The sequence below is a fragment of the Gopherus evgoodei genome, chromosome 9 (assembly GCF_007399415.2).
Source record: "Gopherus evgoodei ecotype Sinaloan lineage chromosome 9, rGopEvg1_v1.p, whole genome shotgun sequence".
Classification (NCBI taxonomy): domain Eukaryota; kingdom Metazoa; phylum Chordata; order Testudines; family Testudinidae; genus Gopherus; species Gopherus evgoodei.
In genome coordinates, this window is record NC_044330.1 from 108,045,560 (window position 1) to 108,064,983 (window position 19,424).

General features: G+C 50.3%; 1 protein-coding gene across 4 annotated transcripts in view; it reads right to left on the reverse strand.

The window, feature by feature from the left end:
• Positions 1-3,769: 3,769 nt before the first annotated feature.
• LOC115657521 (sestrin-3-like) overlaps positions 3,770-19,424 on the reverse strand; it is a 29,795-nt gene continuing 14,140 nt past the window's right edge. For 3 of the 4 annotated variants that reach the window (XM_030575468.1, XM_030575466.1, XM_030575469.1), the window contains exons 2-9: positions 12,693-12,896; positions 12,007-12,189; positions 11,056-11,289; positions 10,000-10,111; positions 9,191-9,309; positions 8,367-8,557; positions 7,558-7,702; positions 3,770-6,640 (exon numbers count right to left, since the gene is read on the reverse strand). In XM_030575468.1, the coding sequence (XP_030431328.1) occupies positions 6,551-6,640; positions 7,558-7,702; positions 8,367-8,557; positions 9,191-9,309; positions 10,000-10,111; positions 11,056-11,289; positions 12,007-12,189; positions 12,693-12,887 (1,269 nt within the window). In that variant the 5' untranslated portion in view covers positions 12,888-12,896 and the 3' untranslated portion in view covers positions 3,770-6,550. Of the gene's footprint in view, positions 6,641-7,557; positions 7,703-8,366; positions 8,558-9,190; positions 9,310-9,999; positions 10,112-11,055; positions 11,290-12,006; positions 12,190-12,692; positions 12,897-14,617; positions 14,718-19,424 lie in introns of all 4 variants that reach the window. The other variant, XM_030575467.1, reaches the window with a different exon arrangement.

Genomic DNA, 19,424 nt, shown 5'->3' on the forward strand with positions numbered 1-19,424 from the left:
TGCCTTACTAAAGTCTAGGTATACCACATCCACCGCTTCTCCCTTATCCACAAGACTCGTTATCCTATCAAAGAAAGCTATCAGATTGGTTTGACATGATTTGTTCTTTAGAAATCCATGCTGGCTATTCCCTATCAGCTTACCACCTTCCAAGTGTTTGCAGATGATTTCTTTAATTATTTGCTCCATTATCTGCCCTGGCACAGAAGTTAAACTAACTGGTCTGTAGTTTCCTGGGTTGTTTTCATTTCCCTTTTTATAGATGGGCACTATATTTGCCCTCTTCCAGTCTTCTGGAATCTCTCCCGTCTCCCATGACTTTCCAAAGATAATAGCTAGAGGCTCAGATACCTCCTCTATTAACTCCTTGAGTATTCCAGGATGCATTTCACCAGACCCTGGTGACTTGCAGGCATCTCACTTTTCTAAGTGATTTTTAACTTGCTCTTTTTTTATTTTATCTTCTAAACCCACCTCCTTCCCATAAGCATTCACTATGTTAGGCATTCCTTCAGACTTCTCAGTGAAGACCGAAACAAAGAAGTCATTAAGCATCTTTGCCATTTCCAAGTCTCCCGTTACTGTTTCTCCATCCTCACTGAGCAGTGGGCCTATCCTGTCCTTGGTCTTCCTCTTGCTTCTAATGTATTGATAAAAAGTCTTCTTGTTTCCCTTTATTCCCATAGCTAGTTTGAGCTCATTTTGTGCCTTTGCCTTTCTAATCTTGCCCCTGCATTCCTGTTTTGTTTGCCTATATTCATCCTTTGTAATCTGACCTAGTTTCCATTTTTTATATGACTCCTTTTTATTTTGTAGGTCACGCAAGATCTCGTGGTTAAGCCAAGGTGGTCTTTTGCCACATTTTCTATCTTTTCTACCCATCGGAATAGCTTGCTTTTGGGGCCTTAATAGTGTCCCTTTGAAAAACTGCCAACTCTCCTCAGTTGTTTTTCCCCTCAGTCTTGATTCCTATGGGACCTTACCTATCAGCTCTCTGAGCTTACCAAAATCCGCCTTCCTGAAATCCATTGTCTCTATTTTGCTGTACTCCCTTCCACCCTTCCTTAGGATTGCAAACTCTATGATTTCATGATCACTTTCACCCAAGCTTCCTTCTTCTTTCAAATTCTCAACGAGTTCCTCCCTATTTGTTAAAATCAAGTCTAGAACAGCTTCCCCCCAGTAGCTTTTTCAACCTTCTGAAATAAAGTTGTCTGCAATGCAGTCCAGGAACTTATTGGATAGTCTGTGCCTCGCGGTGTTATTCTCCCAACATACATCTGGATAGTTGAAGTCCCCCATCACCACCAAATCTTGGACTTTGGATGATTTTGTTAGTTGTTTAAAAAAAGCCTCATCCACCTCGTTAGGTGGCCTGTAGTAGACTCCTAGCACAACATCACCCTTGTTTTTTTACTCCTTTTATCCTAACCCAGAGACTCTCAACACATCCATCTCCACCTCAGTCCAAATGTGTACATTTTTAATATATAAGGCAACACCTCCTCCCTTTTTCCCGTCTATTCTTCCTGAGCAAACTATACCCATCCACACCAACATTCCAATCATGTTTTATCCCACCAAGTTTCAGTGATGCCAACAATGTCATAGTTGTATTTATTTATTAGCACTTCCAGTTCTTCCTGCTTATTACCCATACTTCTCGCATTTGTATATAGGCATCTAAGATACTGGTTTGATCTTGCCTCCCAGTTTTGCCCTGACCCTCCTTTCTCTCTGCCATTATAGCCCATGCTCCCTCTTGTTTTTGACCCATCTCCCAGGTCTTCACATTCCCCACATACTTGTGGGCTTTGCTCACCTGTCCCCGTCGGACTCTTTTAGTTAAGAGGAGCTACTGTTCTTCATACCTGCTAGAGGAGGGCACAGAAGTGGGACTCAAGCACTTGCTGTTTAATCAGTGGTCAGCATGTGGCTTAGAACGCTTCCTGGTGCAGCTCAGATTAAATCCAGAATTGCTGGTTCAAGGAAAGTACAAGCCAGTTATCTTCAACTTTTTCCCTTTCTGATGAGAGAATCTGAATACAAGGTTAGGAGAAAGATTGAGTCAGGCCCTTGGAAGCAGGGAAGGTTTCCCCAGCCTCTTGTAATCCTATAGTGCAATAGAAACACGGTGGAGCTTTGCCTTTCCTCTAACAGGAGAACCACTGTTAGTGGGGTGTAAGTAGAGACATTGCTCATCCCTTGCTGTGATGGTAACTATGCTAATATCTTCAAGCCTCTGAGCACCTCATGGTGAATGAAAAACCAGGCTAAGCTGAGTGCTCGGGCATTTAAATTACTGCCAGAGCCACTTAGGATACATCTACAGTCCCCATGTCGCAGCGTTGCTGTGGCCATGCTGTGACGTGGGCAGGGTAGATACACTTTATCGCTGGGGGAGAGCTCTCCCACCGATTTTAAAAAAAGCAAATCCACCCTGCACAAGCAGCAGTAGCTTTATTGCCGGGAGCACAAGTGCTGTCTATACTGGTGCTTTTCAGTGCTAAACCTTTTGCCACTCAGAGGGGTGTTTTTTCACACCCCTGAACAACTCAAGTTTTAGCGCTGGAACTGGCAGTGTAGGCACAGCTTCAGTAACCAGCTGAGTCCCACAGAAGTTTGATTTGTTAATTGTAGTTCCAGAGCCAGAAGCAGAGATGTGTATTTTTCCCCCTCCACTAGTAATGAGAAAAAAAATTCATCTCAAACTAAAATGGCAATTTTTCAGAAACTTGCAGAAAATAAAATGTCAAAATTTAGAGGTGAGTCAACACAGATTCTAGGACTGGAAGGGACCTCGAGAGGTCATCGAGTCCAGTCCCCTGCCCTCATGGCAGGACCAAATACTGTCTAGACCATCCCTGATAGCTAACCTACTCCTAAATGAAACATTTGTTTCAACCTGAAACTTTTCATGTTGATTTCATGTATTATCAGCAAAGGACTAGATTCACAAAACCATGATATGAGGCAGGAGGGAGAGAAGAGGACCTCTCTTACAACCAAGGTTCTTCTACAGTCCTAGGCTGCAGAAGTCCCAGGGTCAATTTTACCTTCTGGCTAATGTACACAAGGCATTTGAACTTGGGACTTCCACGTTGTGGGAGTGGCTTAGCACCACCCCCCTGGGGTGTTTCTCAGTCTAGCCTGATGAAACAGTGTAATGCTACTTTGAACTTGAATCTCCCAGCTCCTAGAGTGCCCTACCCTCTAGGCTACATCACGCACTCCTCTGCCTAATGACTATTATGAATTGCCAGCATGAACCCCCACCTCCGAGTTAAAAGTGATAAGAGCTTCAGCACTGTTTCTCTGAGAAATGCCTGCATTTTAAGTTTTAGGGCAAATTGAAGTAGATGTTACTGAAACACCAACATGAGAATGGCAATGCTGTGTTAGACCAACGGTCCATCGGGGGTTCTGTCTGACAGGAGCCAGTACCAGGCCTTCAGCAGGAGCACACTGAAGAGGGCAATAGGAATGAGCCACCAGTTTTCTCCTCCCAGCTCCTGGCAGTCAAGAGGTTTAGGATCACATTTCTGACTGTATTGGTTCATAGCCATTGCTGGATTTTTTTTTTTTTTTTTTTTAATTCCAGTTAATACTTTTGGCCATCACAACATCCCTTGGCAATGGGTTCCACAGATTAAGTGTACGTGGTGTCTAAATGTACTGCCTCATAGTTGCATTAAGGCTGCTGCCTATTAAATTGGGTGACCCCTAGTTTTTGTATAGTGGGAGAGGGTAAATAAAACTTCTCCAGTCATTTGTATTACACATCTGTATTACACACATCCCTTAATCTCTTTTCTAAGATGAACTAACCTAGTCATTGTAGTCTCTCCTCACAGGGAAGTCTTTTCATACACTTGATCATCTTTGTTGCCCTTCTCTGTACCTTTTCAGAGATGGGGAGACCAGACCTGGACAGATTATTCAAGGTGTGGGTGCACGATGTATTTCTATCACTTTCCGAATAGGCCCTAACACTGTTAGCCTTTTGGGCAGCTACGGTGCAGAGAGCTGAAATTTCCAGAAACATTGAGTTTTTCCACTTCAGTCAAAACTATTAGGCAAATTAGACATATTTGCAAATAGTTTTAAGGTTGACCAAAACTTGCCTTTTTCAGCAAATACACTGCCAAAAAAAGCAAACCCCCTCTCCCAGTTCCATTCAGAAGTGATAAAATCCAGTAGGATCTACTTGGTTTACATCTTACAGTTTGTTTGGCCCAAAGTGTAGATAATCAGCATAGGAAAGGAGCAGCTGCTTCCACATTGTCATCAGCCCCTGCATGGCTTTGACCAGAAAGCCTCCTGCTGAAACGTTTGCCAGGCTTGTGCTATTCCAGGAATCAAAACAAAACAACTCACTTGCCCACCCACCTTCTTTGAAGGCAGGCTGCCCTGACCGGAGTGAAGCCTTAAATTCACTCCTGTCCTACAACCTGTGGTGGCAGGGGAGGCTAAGCCTACCCAATGCCCTCCCTGCCCCACCCCCACAGCTGTGGCAGTATTGCTCCCTTCTTGCAGTGAAGTCCTTTAGGTTCAGTTAACTCTTCTCCCGTCCAGTCACGCTCCCTGGGTGCTGGTGAGCAGAGTGCTGCAAGATGCCAGAGCTGTTTTGGACAGCAAGAGAAAAAGTGCTGCTGCGGGAGAAAGGAGATGGAGCCTGGCCAAAGCAGCAGGGCTAGCAGTCTCCTTTACAAGGAGGGACAGTTCATCGGCACCTATGGCCATGGTGCCAAAGGGCACCAGAGGGGAAAGAGGATTACCCTCAGTCTGACCAGCCAGGGAGCCCATACAGCACCGCTGCATCTCCACGGGCTCAGGCAAAGCCAGGAGACTTCAGGAACACAGGCACTGCAGCACATAGATGACCAGACCTGCTGTAGAAAGCCTGCACAGGCTATGGCAGTGCAGCTCGGCCCTGCCTGCCACCAGCTCCACAGGCAGAGCAGGTGGACTACAGCACACCTGTACAAGGGTTGGCTCTCCAGCTGGGGCACACGAAACTCCCTTTCCCCTGCAGAGAGATAAGCCAGCTGCAGATTGTGTCAAACATAATTATATTTATAGCAAAAATAGGCTTCTTCTGTAGCTTCCAAAGGTTCTCTCCACATAAATAACCAAGCTGACCAAAGCAGTGTGCCTCACACTCACCCTCCAGACTCCGGTTACAAGGAAGGTCCCAGCTGTATCCTCATGCCCCAAAAAGCTCTTTGGAGAAGGGGCCTCTGTACACAGCCCTTACCTGAATCTCCCTCTGAAGCTGGGTCAGCCACTCAGCCACAGCTGCGGGTGCAGCACAGCATGCACTCCTTCAGCCAGAGTGGGAACAGGGGTAGGGCAGGTTGTTACTCCTCAGTCCCTCCCGGGGCCATGAAGAGCACTGCAGCATGTGGATCCTGCCCATGGCAAAGAGAATGAGGTGCAGGCCTGCGCGTGGGTGGAGGCTGGTCAGTCGGGAGCTGCTCCAGTCCTGGGGCTGCCGTCCCAAGAACAGGAGGTGACTGAGGCAGTTTCAGGTGACCTGGCCTGTCAGTGAACAGGCCCATGGCCCACATGGCAATACTGAGCAGCAAGTGACCCGTCCCAAGGCTAGTGCAGCCTTGGCTAGGACCCAGCTCATGTTTGGGTACAATGGCCCCCCTGTACTTTCTGTAGAAAGGGGGGCTCAATAGGAGACCCCCAAGGGTGAGATGCAGGTCCAAGAACTCAGCTCCACAGAAGTGAAACATTCCAAGCAGCCACCTCCAGGAGCTGGAGGAAAACAGCCTGTCCCTGGCACTGGGAGAATACAGCATGTTGATCACTGCACCTCCTCTGGAGTGCCACAGCTTGACATATAGTCAGCATGGTGCCGCCTGGAGGTTGGCAGGCATGGCTGGGAGCGTATGCAGGAGGCTGGTTTCCCTCCAGTACTGTGCTGGGGAGGATATGCTCATCTCTGAGAACCTGGGTCATAAACCAGTGCTCCTCCCTTCTGCTCCTCTGACTAAAGCAGTTTCAGAACACACCCACAAGCCACCCTACTCATTGTGATGCTCACACCACAGCCGCTGCATCTGAACAGCCAGCCATGCCCAGTGTGATGCTGCTGCAGTGCTGGAAAGGAGGCAAGCTTGCAGCTCTGCCCTAGGGCTGGAACGCACACAGGATCCAGCACTGGGCTGCCCCCATGGACAGGCTCCCTGTGCCGCTTGGGCGAAGGGGCTTCCACTGTGGATGGTTAGAGCCCATCTATTTAAAGAGAAACATGCCCTCTCCCTGCCCGTCCTTTCCTCCCTGTGCCATGTCTTTGGGAGTCTGCCATGGACACATTCAAGTCTCCAGCTTCACACTGACATCACAGCAGCATGGAGTTGCCTCACAGCTTGGTAATTGCACATAACAAGGTCACTCATTGTGCCCCATAGAAACAGAACAGTCAAGAACATTAGAGAAACCCAGCGCAGCCAGTTCCAGCCCGATGGGTCAAGTATGGAGTCCATGGAAAGGCAGGGATGCCCGCGCCGCCCTGCCATAACCCAGCCATCCCTGCTCTCTAGGAGATCATATACTGGGTAATTGCTTGCAGTGCATACAGGAGCTCAGCTTGCATTCTGGCTTCCAGGATGAGAAGGTTCACGTGGACCTGAGGGAGCAAAAGAAGGGCTTAGGCTTGGTGCAGTTTGTGTAGCGCAGTGATCTGCAGACCCCACTGTCAGGGCAGGTCTAGAGGGGGCAGTCCCAGGGCACTGAGCCCTTCATGCCCAGTGTTTAAATGCTAATGGATTCCTTCTGGCCTGGGCAGGGAGTCCGTCAGCCTGTGTGGAGAGGATGGACTTGCAATGTGAGAGAACTGCTAATGCTGCAGGGTTATGAGCTGCCTGCAATGGAGAAGCTGTGAGAAGGAGGGACATTCAAGTAGATCCAGACCAAGCCCTGTATGGACTTCATAGCCGTGTGGATTCAACTGTTCCTGGGGGGTTTATTTGACCACAAGTTCCCTGACTCCCCCAGCCTGTCGTCATCTCTGCAGGAGCAGCTCCAGAGGATGTGGCAGTTGGTGGGCCCTGTCTGCCAGAGCCTCCCATAGAGACTCTCCAGTGGGAGAACAGCTACTCCTCACATGCGCCTAGCAAACAAGACTGGTGCTGAGGACAGTTCTGCCCTGCAGGGTAGACATGGACCATATGCAGAGGCATTGCTTCTCCCGGGTTACTGCAGCTGTTCAACATTGCACAGCGCAGCACAGGCCACAGTGCAGCGGAGCACTGGTGCCTCAAGATTGCTTGCAGCTCCTTCAGTGATGAGGCCTCCAAGCGCCTCACTCCCTGATGCCCAGTTCCATCCCCACAGGGCACCCAGTCCTGTGTTCTCTGGATCCGCCCTGACACCTCTTTCGTTGGAAGGAAGGACTTTGTGTGCCAAGCTCAGGTCCCCTCCCACCTTTGGGCTTAACCCAACAGCTGCACAAGCTTCCCTTGAAGCACTGTTGGCTCTAAAAACTGGCCAAATAGATTACATGGAGATATTAGATGCGCCATGTTCTCCTCTGAGCCCCTGTACCTTTTCACCGTGCTTGAACTGCTTCCAGAACCGGCTGAACATTTCTGGGTTAGTCTTCTCTGGGTAACAAGTCACAGTTTTAATGTAAACCTTGAGCATACGCTCCAGAAAGTGATTCACTTCTGCGTAATCGTAGTCGTCGTACCTGTGGGAAGAGTTCCAGGGCACATGTGAGAACCAGCTTCCATGTGCCCACCTGCCACAACCTTCTTCAGGAGCAAGATAGCAGCCAGAGGAGCTGGAGTGACCACTTGTATCAGGCCCCTGCTGCTCACTGATCTGGAGGCACTAGGCTTACATACAGGAGTGGCAGCAGCTGACACACACCTTGGTTCAGGGGCAATGGAAGCTCCCTAAAAGTGGGTGGGCCACTGGTGCCCAAAACATGGCCCCACCCCCATGTCACTCCTTCTCCCCACTTGCTCCTCTCCTCCCCCCCGTTACTCACTCTTACAGCCAGTAAGAGGTGGGAGGGCACAGCAAAACAATTCTGCTGCTATGTAAGCCATACCTGAGCCACTCCCACAAGACATCCCGAGAAGGGGCTGGGGGAGCACCATGGGCAACCTTCTCATCCAAAAGCTCAGCCAGGTTTGAAGGCTCATGTCAACCTATCCCTGCTTAATTCCTCATGGATTCTCTTAACCAGTCTACAAGGCTGGGGCACAGAGAGAGCTGTAATGTCCCCATTTCTCAGGCCAAGCTCCTCGCACGGACAAATCACACATATGCTAAGAGTTAGATTTTCTCCAGTGACAACCCCATGTAGGCCTTGCATTGAGATCCCTTGCCCTGTAGAGCTGGGATACCTGATTCCGAACATGCAGTGGATATAGTTCCAGATGCCTCGTTTGAAGACGGAAGATTCACAGCCTTGCCGCTTGGCCATGGCATTGCTCTGGAGACTGTCAACTGTACGGAACTTCTCATCCAGGAGGTGGCCAACATCAGAGTAGAGTCTGTTTACCAGCGAGAATCCATGGTCTTCCCAGGAGTAATCCTGCCAAACAGAGCAAGCTTCCTTCAGTGCCAGAGGGGGAAACTCAGCAACCTCATGAAATGAGCCAGTGGAAAAGCCACTGAGGCTGAAAGCAGCATTGTGTCCAGTGTGTCTCAGACAGGACAAGCTCTTGCTGGAATCAGAACAGCAAGAGGTTTTCCTGCTCTGCCAGCAGCCAGACCCTGCCCTCAGTAACATCTGCCTCTAGCGGGGTTGTCCAAGTGCAAGAGAACACCTGATCCTGCTATCGGAACTTTGGCAGCAAAGCTGTTGCTGAACAGAATCTGGCTCCCTCCCACAGAGCTGTGCCGGATCTGCAACAGCAGAACACTTATTTGTCTCCAAGGTCAGTAGCTCTGACTCATCTCCCTCCACAACCTGCTTCTTGTAAGATGGGGCATCTTGACCGTCACTTTTCAGAGTGATGCCGCACCACGGACAATGGCTGGTGTAGCCCCCTCTCTCTCATGGCCTCCTGTGGATGCTGCTGTTTTAATCTCAGGCATGTGAGCCTAGAGCAGCCGCATGGCACTCTCTCTCACCCTACTGTTGACACGGAACAAAGATCCTGGGCCCAGACTCTGCTGCTGCCTTCCAGGGTCACCCCATAAAAAGAGAGAGCAAAACACTCACCTGGACTCTAAATATCTGGGTCTGCTCTTCATCTCGCCTGGCAAAGTCCTGGTATCCAAAGTTAGGGTCCTGCACATAGCAGGAGAGATCTGTGGCTCTGACGATTTCCCCATCAAAATCTGAGGAAAGAAAGAGCCCACCGCCACCCACAGGGGAGATTAGAACAGATCTGCCACAAGTTTATGTTGCTTCTCTGCAGTATCCGGCAGCAAGGGGCATGGTCTCCCTCCAGAGAGATCTCCTGGGGCATGAAATCCCAACTCCCCACAGCATTACTCCCTCTCTGAGCTTGCAGAGTCAATCCCAGCTAAGCGCTCTGGTACACATTTCATGAGTGTTACACCCCATCTAAACCATTCTCCCAGGGCAAAACTGATTCTTACAACACTCCCTGGGCTTTCTTCACTTTTGAAATAGACAAATCAATGGCACTTCCCTTCCCTCCCTTGGAGAATTTTCAGCATCATTTCTCAGGTTCCCTATAGCCACCTTTGTCATTTCCTCAGCTTTTCCTGCTCTCTACAGTCCTGGAAAACATCAGTCTTCTCCACTGATCTGGAAGGGTGTGGATTAACCAGTGTGAAGGACGCTAACCCCTAACTCCACACTCCTGTGGCCCCCCACTAGATACACTACAGTTCAAGGAGCTTGTAGGTAATTCTTTGTGGCACATCTTTCTAGTCTTACAAAGAGGAGAATCCGGAGTGGCACCTGCAGCCTCTACAGGGATAGGCCTAAACTGGAGGCTTGCCATTCTCCCAGCAGAGACCTCTGGGGTGCCAGAGCTCCAGCCTGCCCCTTTGGATTACCTTCCTCTCTGTCTTGTGGTGGTGGCCTTGTTTCCTCTCGGCCTTCAGTCTCCAGGTGGATCCTCTGGATACGTTCCCGGAGTGATTCAAGTTCCACACAGGAATCCAGAGACTGTGCGAGAAGACAATACACAACTGTTAATCAGCCAGCAGTCCTCGTTCCATTGGCCCTGTCATAAACAGATGGTTAAGGGTTAATGTCTCTTTTACCTGTAAAGGGTTAAGAAGCTCAGTGAACCTGGCTGACACCTGACCAGAGGACCAATAAGGGGACAAGATACTTTCAAATCTTGGTGGAAGGAAGTCTTTGTTTGTGCTCTTTGTTTTGTTCGCTCTTGGGGCTAAGAGGGGCCAGACGTGCAACCAGGTCTTTCTCCAATCTTTCTGAAACAGTCTCTCATGTTCAAAATAGTAAGTACTAGCTAGAAAAGGCAGATTAGTCTTATGTTTGTTTTCTTAACTTGTGAATGTGTATTTTGCTGGAAGGATTTTACCTCTGTTTGCTGTAACTTGAATTTCAGGCGGGGGGGGGGGGGGAGTCCCTCTAGTCTATATGATCTGAATACCCTGTAAACATTTTTCCATCCTAATTTTACAGAGCTAATTTTTACTTTTTCTTTCTTTAATTAAAAGCTCTCTTTTTTAAGAACCTGATTGATTTTTTTTTCCTTCTTTAAGACCCAAGGGGGATTGGTGGGGAGAAAAGGTAGGGGGGGAAGGTTAATTCCTCTCTGTTTTAAGATCCAAGGAGTTTGGATCAGTGTAGTCTCTCAGGGTAGCCCAGGGAGCAGAAAAGGAGGGGGGATGGTTTATTTCTCCTTGTTTTAAGACCCAAGGGGTTTGGGTCTTGGGTTCCCCAGGGAAGGTTTTGGGGGAACAGAACGTGTGCCAAACACTATATTTTGGCTGGTGGCAGCGCCATCAGATCTAAGCTAGGAATTAAGCTCAGAAGGGTACATGCAGGTCCCCACTTTTGGACGCTAAAGTTCAAACTGGGGAAAAAATACCTTGACAGGCCCCCTGGCCACTAGGAGAGTTAAATCCTTGGTGGCTCACCCGTTTGCGGTTGATGCGCAGCAATTCCAGATTACAGCTGTTCCCACTGGCGGACTCACAGAAACACTGGTTTCCTGGCAATGTTGACTTCAGTATGCTCCTGCCATCCAGCCACTCCTGCTCACAGCCACAACCAAAGACAAAGCTGGCGAGAGCATGGTAATGTGCCACGAGGACAACAGCGTGGACCAGCTCTGCCAGAGACCAGCTCTGCTCACTGATCTTCAGCAGCTTCTGTGGGGTAGGTCAGACAGAGACTGATAGCACAGCAAGAAAACAGACTGGGTTATTAGTATCAGGGGGTAGCCGGGTTAGTCTGTATCCACAAAAACAACAAGGAGGCTGGTGGCACTTTAAAGACTAACTGATTTTTTTGGGTATAGGCTTTCGTGGGTAAAAAACCCACTTCTTCAGATGCATGGAGTGAAAGTTACAGATGCAGGCCTCTCCTGGAATTGACACCTCCTCATCCACCCTGATCAAACTGGCCCTGTCAACACTGGTTCTCCACTTGTGAGGTAACTCCCTTCTCTTCATGTATCATTATCATAGAATATCAGGGTTGGAAGGGACTTCAGGAGGTCATCTAGTCCAACCCCCTGCTCAAAGCAGGGCCAATCCCCAGACAGATTTTTGCCCCGATCCCTAAATGGCCCCCTCAAGGATTGAACTCACAACCCTTGGTTTAGCAGGCCGGTGCTCAAACCACTGAGCTATCCCTCCCCTCAAATATAATGCCTGCATCTGTAGACTGGGTTACTGGCTGCCTCATCCATCAAGTGACTCACCCAAGGTCTCCTCCCTCTTCATGCCAGGCCCCCTTTCGAAGGAATCTGCAAGGAGACCGTGCATGATGGAAGGAGCGGGGAGCTCTAAGCCCTATGTTCCCTTCTCATTCCACCCATCAGCCCACATCCAGACTCTTCAAATCCACGTCCCACATGCAGTTACCTCGATGTGTTCCTTGCTGATGAGCCAAGGCCGATGAGCCAAGATCTTGTTGATCTCATTAAGATTGCGGAGTTTGGGAGGGATGAAGTCCAGGCCCCGCAGCCACTGGGGATCTCCCCCGACTCGCAGGAATTGCAGCATGTGCAGATTCACCAGATACCAGCACTGGTGCCGAGCAGCTGCCTGCAAGATCAACTCAGACCCTGAGTGCATGAAGCACAGCCCTAGCAGCTTCTCCAGAGGACAGCGCAGTCTCCATGGGACCAGAGACACCACCCAGATAACCAGCACAGGCAGCTGTCTGAAGACTCCAGCTGAGCATGAAGTCCAAGGCCACCCACCCAAAGAGAAGCTTTGGAGCCTGCCTAGGGCCAAGCCACAAAGGATATCAAAGCTCCTGCAGAGGGACGCAAGACACGGAACCTAACTGGGGCCTTCTGCAGGGAGAGGTGATCCCAGACTCTGGCAGCACAGAATAATGGCGACCAAGATGAGAGCTCACCCTTGCCTCCTCCATCACTGTGCCTTCTATGGAGACGTGGCAGCCACTAGACACTGGGCACCAGCCAGGCTAAGGACTGAGTGCTCTGGCTGGCTACTGTTATGCCCTGGCAGGCTGTTGCCATAGGGCCAGGAGGGAGGCCTTTACTTCAGCTGCTTTCCAAGAAGTGAGGGTTGGCACGTACCATGATGGCGATGTAGTGTCTGCAGGCAAATGGCAGTGGGCCGTCCATGTGAAGCAGGTAGTGCTGCATCTTGAGGAAGCTGTCCAGGTACTGCGGGTGGTAGCCCATCTGTTGGGTTACTGCTTCCAGGCGCCCCCGGCTGGCCAGCGCTTTCACAAACAGGAACTGCGGTCGCTCTTGGTCGCTACCGCTCATCTTCACTACCTGAAAGAGAGAGCCGCAGGGTTAGAGCAGGCCCACTCCAGCAGGAGCTGGCTTTCACCTGGCGGCTTGGAGTCCGCTGGAGAGCTGAAATGGTGCTAGTCCCAGCATCGCAGCAACTGGCCCTCATAAGCACCCCCAGGGCTAAGAGAGAGAAGCAGAAAATGTCACAAAGGAGGAAGCTGAGGTTCCCTTGTTTCAAGGCAGATTCTTCCTATACGGCCCTCGACCCAAGCCCACTAAAGGGAAGGCCAGAAGTCTGGACAACAGCCATTTCTCTGGTTGGAGACTGCCATGCCGGGTTTGGGGATCCAAACAAGGCCGACACTGGCTGCAAAGGGGGGAGCTTGTTTGTAAGAGGCATGACTTTACCCTCTTGGTAAACGGGAAGCTGCCTAGGTGATGTCCAATTAGCATGTGAAGCAGTCTCCCCACTGGAAGGGCTGGAAGCACCACTGCTTGGGGCTCGAGTAGTGGCTGAAGCTCTGGAGAATATGAGTCATCTTGCATCTGCCCCATGGGGCTGGAACAAGAGGAATTCAATAGGGGTTTTCCATTTCAGTGCGCAAGGCCTTCATCCGTACTCAGAAAGCGCTCTCAAAATCTTGGAAGCAGCACTTCTGTGACAGTCTGGCTTTCTAGGGATGGCTAGTGCCTCTGGGCCTCCAGCTTGTGTCAGGTGAACGGAAGCACCTGTATGGCCAACAGTCCCATTCAAAAGCAGTGACTCAGCTCCTTTTGCATCCTTTTGAGAAGAATGCTGGAGACAGGGAATATCCAGTAGCCAGCCCTGGTGGGAGAGCCCACCCCTCCTCAGAGCAGCGAATTGAGAGTACAAATAGTAGTGTCCTAGGATTTCCCTTCCCTGCAGGGGAACGTGGCCACAGGCAGTTTGCAGAAAAGCCAGTGCCCCGTTGTATCATTCCAGTGACAAGTCCAATTGTATGGGAGAAGGTCAGGGACTACAGGGCAATGCACATGAAACCCCATTATCCTCTTACAGCAAGTGCTTCTGGCTAAGGGTTTCTTTCTTATGTACCTGTTACCATAGCATCTGAGCGCCATGGTCACTCAACCCAACAAGCGAGAGGCACAGCTACTTTAACTGTGGGTGTCTGAAGACAGGCATAACCTCTCGCCTTATTTAGTTAGCAATGAAGCACTCCTTCCCCAGTCACCCCCTTCTGCAAGCCCCCTTGGCTACATGCAGCAACAGGACCCATTAGGGAGTTTAAAGAGGAAGCCAATCCTCAACCAGACCCTGCCTGAGAGCTGGCTCTTTTGGCAAGACCAACACCCACAGTTAATGCAGTGAAGAGGTCAACTCAGGTGCTTCTCTCCCCAGCCCTCTCCTGCAAAACTGTGAGCTCACACTCACTCAGCCCATGGTGCTAGTCAGCTCCAGACAGCCCCTGCCCCACCAAGGCCACTGCAGGCCGTGGAGTTATTCTCTCTGGCCAAGAGCTGAAGCCTCAGGAAAGCCAATACATGCTCCTGGTCCTTACAAGGACGGTGTGTGATCAGAACAGCAGAAAGCAACAGAGGACATACATGTTAGAAAAAGAAAGCAGGCCCTTGCCCCACACCCCAGCTCCCTCTGGTCTTCACAGGTCATTTGGCATGAAGACCACCTGAGGACTGGTTTGTTCCCATCTGCTTACAGAGCCAGTCCCAGGCCAGCCAAGGGAGGAGCAATGCAGAGAGGCCCAAGCAGTGGTTCTAACCTGTTGGTCAGAGTCACATTTCCAGCTTGTGCCGAGCGTCAGGGCTCCTGTAGGTGAGAGGACTGGGTCCTATACAGGAATCCAGGCAGCACACACTCAGCTGCAGCAAACCAAGAGTACAAGCTTGTTACCTATCCCAGGTAGATAGTAGCCTGGAGAAGACAGGCCTATCTGTATCATCCAGTACAGAGGCACCGCAGACAAGTTAGTTCTCTCCCTCTCCTGGAGCTACATTAGCATCTCCCTGAAGCAGTTTATTCTACTCTCTCACTGCCCCCACCACGCCAGCTAGAACTTCATGGGACAGCAGCTGCTCTCCGGTCGCAAACTGGCACTGCTGGGCAGGTACCAACAGCAAGCGCTTTTCTGCCCACAGTCAGTGGTATTCTCAGCTGCAGGCCCCATGGAAAGGGGATCAATATGTCAGCCCTGTTTGGGGTTGGTAGGCCAGAACTCTTAGAGCGATACTGCAGTGAGTGCCTGATGTTAGCCAAGGGACCACTGGGCTAGCAGTGAACCCAGCATGCCACTGAATACTGACCATTTTCTAGCTAGCCCGTGTGTTTTTAGCCTTGGGGCTAATGAGATTAAAGAGGTTAAAAATTCTGTCATTCCAGCTTCCACCTTGCTTTCCCTTCCCGCCCTTAACTCTCACTCAGTTTCAGCAGCCACTGTTTCAGCCACCAGATCTACAAACCTGTGCTTGTCCAGAAGCTTGGAATGCAGCTCCTAAGTGATCTAGAAGGTTATTTAACTGTTACAGTGACAACAATATTGAGGGATGGAAAAGCCAGACTGCATCAGCAACCAGTCACCCAACTGAACTCTTTCCGTTAGCTCATTTATCTGTACGTTAATATTGCAAGACTCAAGAGTGACAAAAGCTTACGTGAAAATTCATTTGTGGCTTTGCTGTAGCTCCTTCTCCCAGTGAAGCCCATAATCCTGCCACAGTCCTGCCCTTTTGGGGACACAAGATGACAAGCTCAATCTCTTTGAGGGCAGAGGGAGCATTGCCCAGTTGCAAAGGTATTTGCAAGAACGTCTGAGCCCAGTTTTGCTCCATTGCCTGCAGCAGGGTTGGGGGGGGGGGGACAACTGCCCCCAATGGATATAAATAAGAGGTGCCTGGCTCATCTTGTCAGTGTGCAGCAGGGGAGAACAAGCCAGAAATCTGTGCTGAGTCTTCTGGGTGCACGCACTCCCCAGACAAGGGGAATTCTGCCTCCTTAAAGGAGGAAGGCCAGCTTTGCCAAGCAATTACGGGATCAAATAATATACATTGACTCTTTCAGAGTCCTGTGAAACTCTGCAGCTACCTGAGACAAGCTATGGCTGTATCCCCCTGGGAAGATATCGCAGTAGAGGACCAGGAATTTCCTGTCACACACAAAGGCCTAGGAAAGTATTGGGCTGTTGCCCCTAGCTATCACTGTGAGTTATCCTATTGCTCCAGCTGCTGCTGCAGGCTGCCAGGCCTTGCTGCTACCTCAGCGGCTCTCCAGAGCAGCTAGCCCAGGGGTGATGAGGCACATGAGCTTAGCTATGGAAGAATAAGCAAGCAGTAAGGGGGCTCTTCGCTCATCGTTTACTTCTTTCTAGCTGCTGGGGAACTCTCCACAATGACTCCCAAGAGCTCTTGGAGTGGCTCTCTCCTGCTCCGTAACCCTGCCTCAGTGATTTGGGGTCCCATGCAGCAGGGATTCCCACAAGCCACTCCAGTGGCGGCCAGGCTCGAGGCAGAGGAAAGAGGTGCATCAAATTTTAATCACTGCTCTTGTAAAAGTCCACAGTGCCCCTTCAGGGGCACTGGAACAATGTGTACAGTGGGGTGCTGAAGGCCATTGACCCAACCTGTAAACCCTGCATATGATGGAAACCACTGTACACCAGGGTGTGTGGCAGCCCCTCAGCATCTCTGTGCCCCTTAGATCTGGGAACAATGGCAACAACACAGGCCCAGCAAATTATTTCACTCTGGAGGACACTGCAGTGCATGTGCAGCTTTGGAGCCCGCTTTTGCCTGTGCATTGGAAGAAATCTAGTCACTGCTGGAGCTTCAATTCAGTTTGCCCTAGAGCCACAAAAAAGGCTTCGCTTTGAACAGTGGGGCTTTTGAGAGGCTATTCGAAGACAGTAATGATCAGAAAAGTGAGTAAGCAGAAATACCCCCAGCTTGCTCAACATGCCTTCTCCTGGCACAGCTCCAGGTCCTCCCACACTCCAAAAAGCACAACCTGTCAGTAAACCCGTTTTTGCTTCTTTAAGAAATGCACAAGTCAGTGAGGCTGCAGGAGGGGAAGCCAGATTCTCTTCTGTGTTACCCATCAGTGCCCTTGGCTCAGTTCCAATGCCGGTTTCTTGTGATCCTGCCTGGATTGTCTGAAGCTGGCCTGGGTGGAGTTTTAGGAAGTAGCCCTGGGGCTTGTAAATGAAGCCGGTCTGATACAATCAGAAAGTGGTTGCCATTAAAATCTTTTACTATTCTGCCTTTGCATTCCCTTCCTTTCTGGGCAGAGGATTTTGCAGCATACAATGTCAACCCCTCAAAGTACAAACACAGGCCCAACCACAGGCTCCAGCAGTCTCTCTCATTGGGTCATTTGGGGGCTTCGCAGACTAAGGCCTTGGCTACACTGGCACTTTACAGCGCTGCAACTTTCGCGCTCAGGGGTGTGAAAAAACACCCCCCTGAACCCTGCAAGATACAGCGCAGTAAAGCCTCGGTGTAATCAGTGCCGCAGCGCTGGGAGCGCGGCTCCCAGCGCTGCACGCTACACCCGTAAGGGACGTGGTTTACGTGCAGCGCTGGGAGAGCTCTCTCCCAGCGCTGGCGCTCCGACCACACTCAGCGCTTTGAAATTTCAGGTGTAGCCATACCCTGAAACACTCCCAAGCACATGGGCAGATGTGACAGGGAGGCACTTATCCCTTCCCTACTCCCTCTGCTTCTACTGGATGCAGACAGAAACTGCTTTCAACCTGGGATCCTAACACCCATACCCGCACACAGAGGCAAGTTCGATGCCTTGTTGCGCATCTTTCCCAGGATACTCCAGTGTCCCAACCCTCTCCAATGGGGCCTTCCTCATCCCCTCTTCCAGGATACTTCATTCATTCTCCGGCATCTGTTTCACTCTCTAATCTGGTCCAGCCCCTCTGTGCAAGTCTGGACTCGAGATGGTCTCTGCAAATGGCCTTCTCACAGCACCAGCTCATACTCCACATAGAAACAAGAGTTCCTTATACCCTCCCCCCACAACAGCACTGTCAGCATGTCCCAGACTCTCACCTCATGCTTTCAGTGGATTCTCCCCATCAGCTCCAAAATCCATCTCTTTCCTCTCTACCCTCGCTCCCAAACCCTGTCCCATCCAGCTACTGCAGCTTTCCCTGAGTCTTACACCGGCAGCCCAGCTGGAGTTCTCTCCCCAGACCCCTACCTTGGATTCTCTTCTCCATCTGTGTCACACTTCCACTCTGCATTCCCACCTTCAGGGACCTGCACAACTCCACCCCACCTTCGTCTTTGCCGTGGCTGCCACCTTCCCGATTCAGGCACTAAGGTCAAACTCTGCTTTTTCTCATCCTGCGCCCTACATGGGAAACATCCTCCCAATCCCATGGCCACCCTCCTCAGAGCTCATTTATTAGCCAACCTTACCCATTACCTTCTTGTAAAACGCAGAATCCGAGGTGGAACCACCAAGATGTGCACATAATGGTGGCTGTGTGAACTCTCTGGGTTGGTTACCTCCAGCTGTGCTCTGAATAAATTTAATGTTAGCTCCTCAGGCCAGGTTGCAAGCAAGCACAGCTGGGACATAGGAAAAATAAAAGGTAGGAAGCTTGCAATCCTGCCCAAGGGCACCTACCCTGACATTCCCAGAAGAAATCTTTTGCCAAAGCCAGAACAGAGAACAGTCCAAAATTGTACTCCCCTTTGATAGGCTGACAAGTGCCTGATTCAAGAGCCTGGGGGTCTCGCTGGGGTATTCACATTGGTTCAAAGGCTGAATGCTAATTGACATTCTCCTCCCAGCTAGAGCACGCAGCTCTGAGTGCCTGCCGGTTTCCAGTTTTATAGACTGTAAGCTCCTCAGGACAGGGGCTGAGTTTTGTCCAGTTCCCAGATGCCACTTCATTTGAATTCACCAAATCTCTGCCCTCTGTTCCAGTGATTTAAACTTCCTGGGGCCAGAGTTCTGCCAAGGCAGGTGCTGACCAACATGGAAATGCACAAAGCAGCCAAGCTTTCCTGTTCCATGCTAGGGGAGGTCGACCAATCAACAGCTGAGCCAAGCAGCACTGACCAATCCTCTATGAACAGGATGCATGCATGCAAGAGTCAAGCCAGCCGCCTTCCCAGCTCACAGCTCCAAAACAGAGAGGCAGAAAAGAGACTTTTCAGAATATATACCACACAGACTAGAAGAGGGGCTCATGAGCCATGGGATTCCCATAGGATAGCAACAATGCTCAATGCAGACAGCCCTGAGTTCCTCAGCCATCAATACAGTAAGATTAGATACATTTAAACAGTGACCTAGAGGCTTTTCAATCTTCCAGGAGCCAGTGTCCCTTGGCAGTGCCGGTGCCACCCTGAAGGTGCCGGGAGGATGGCAATTCGGGGATGCAGCAGGGTTTGATGACAGCAGCAGCAACCTGAAGAGTCTCCCCAGCCCTGGGGAGGATGTGCAAGTGTTCTGGTGTACGGCGTACATGCCAAGGCTCTCCTGATTCAGTACACTATTTAAAATCTTAAATGGCTTTTCCTGCAGTTCTTTGAGAAGCTCCTGTTCCCCTT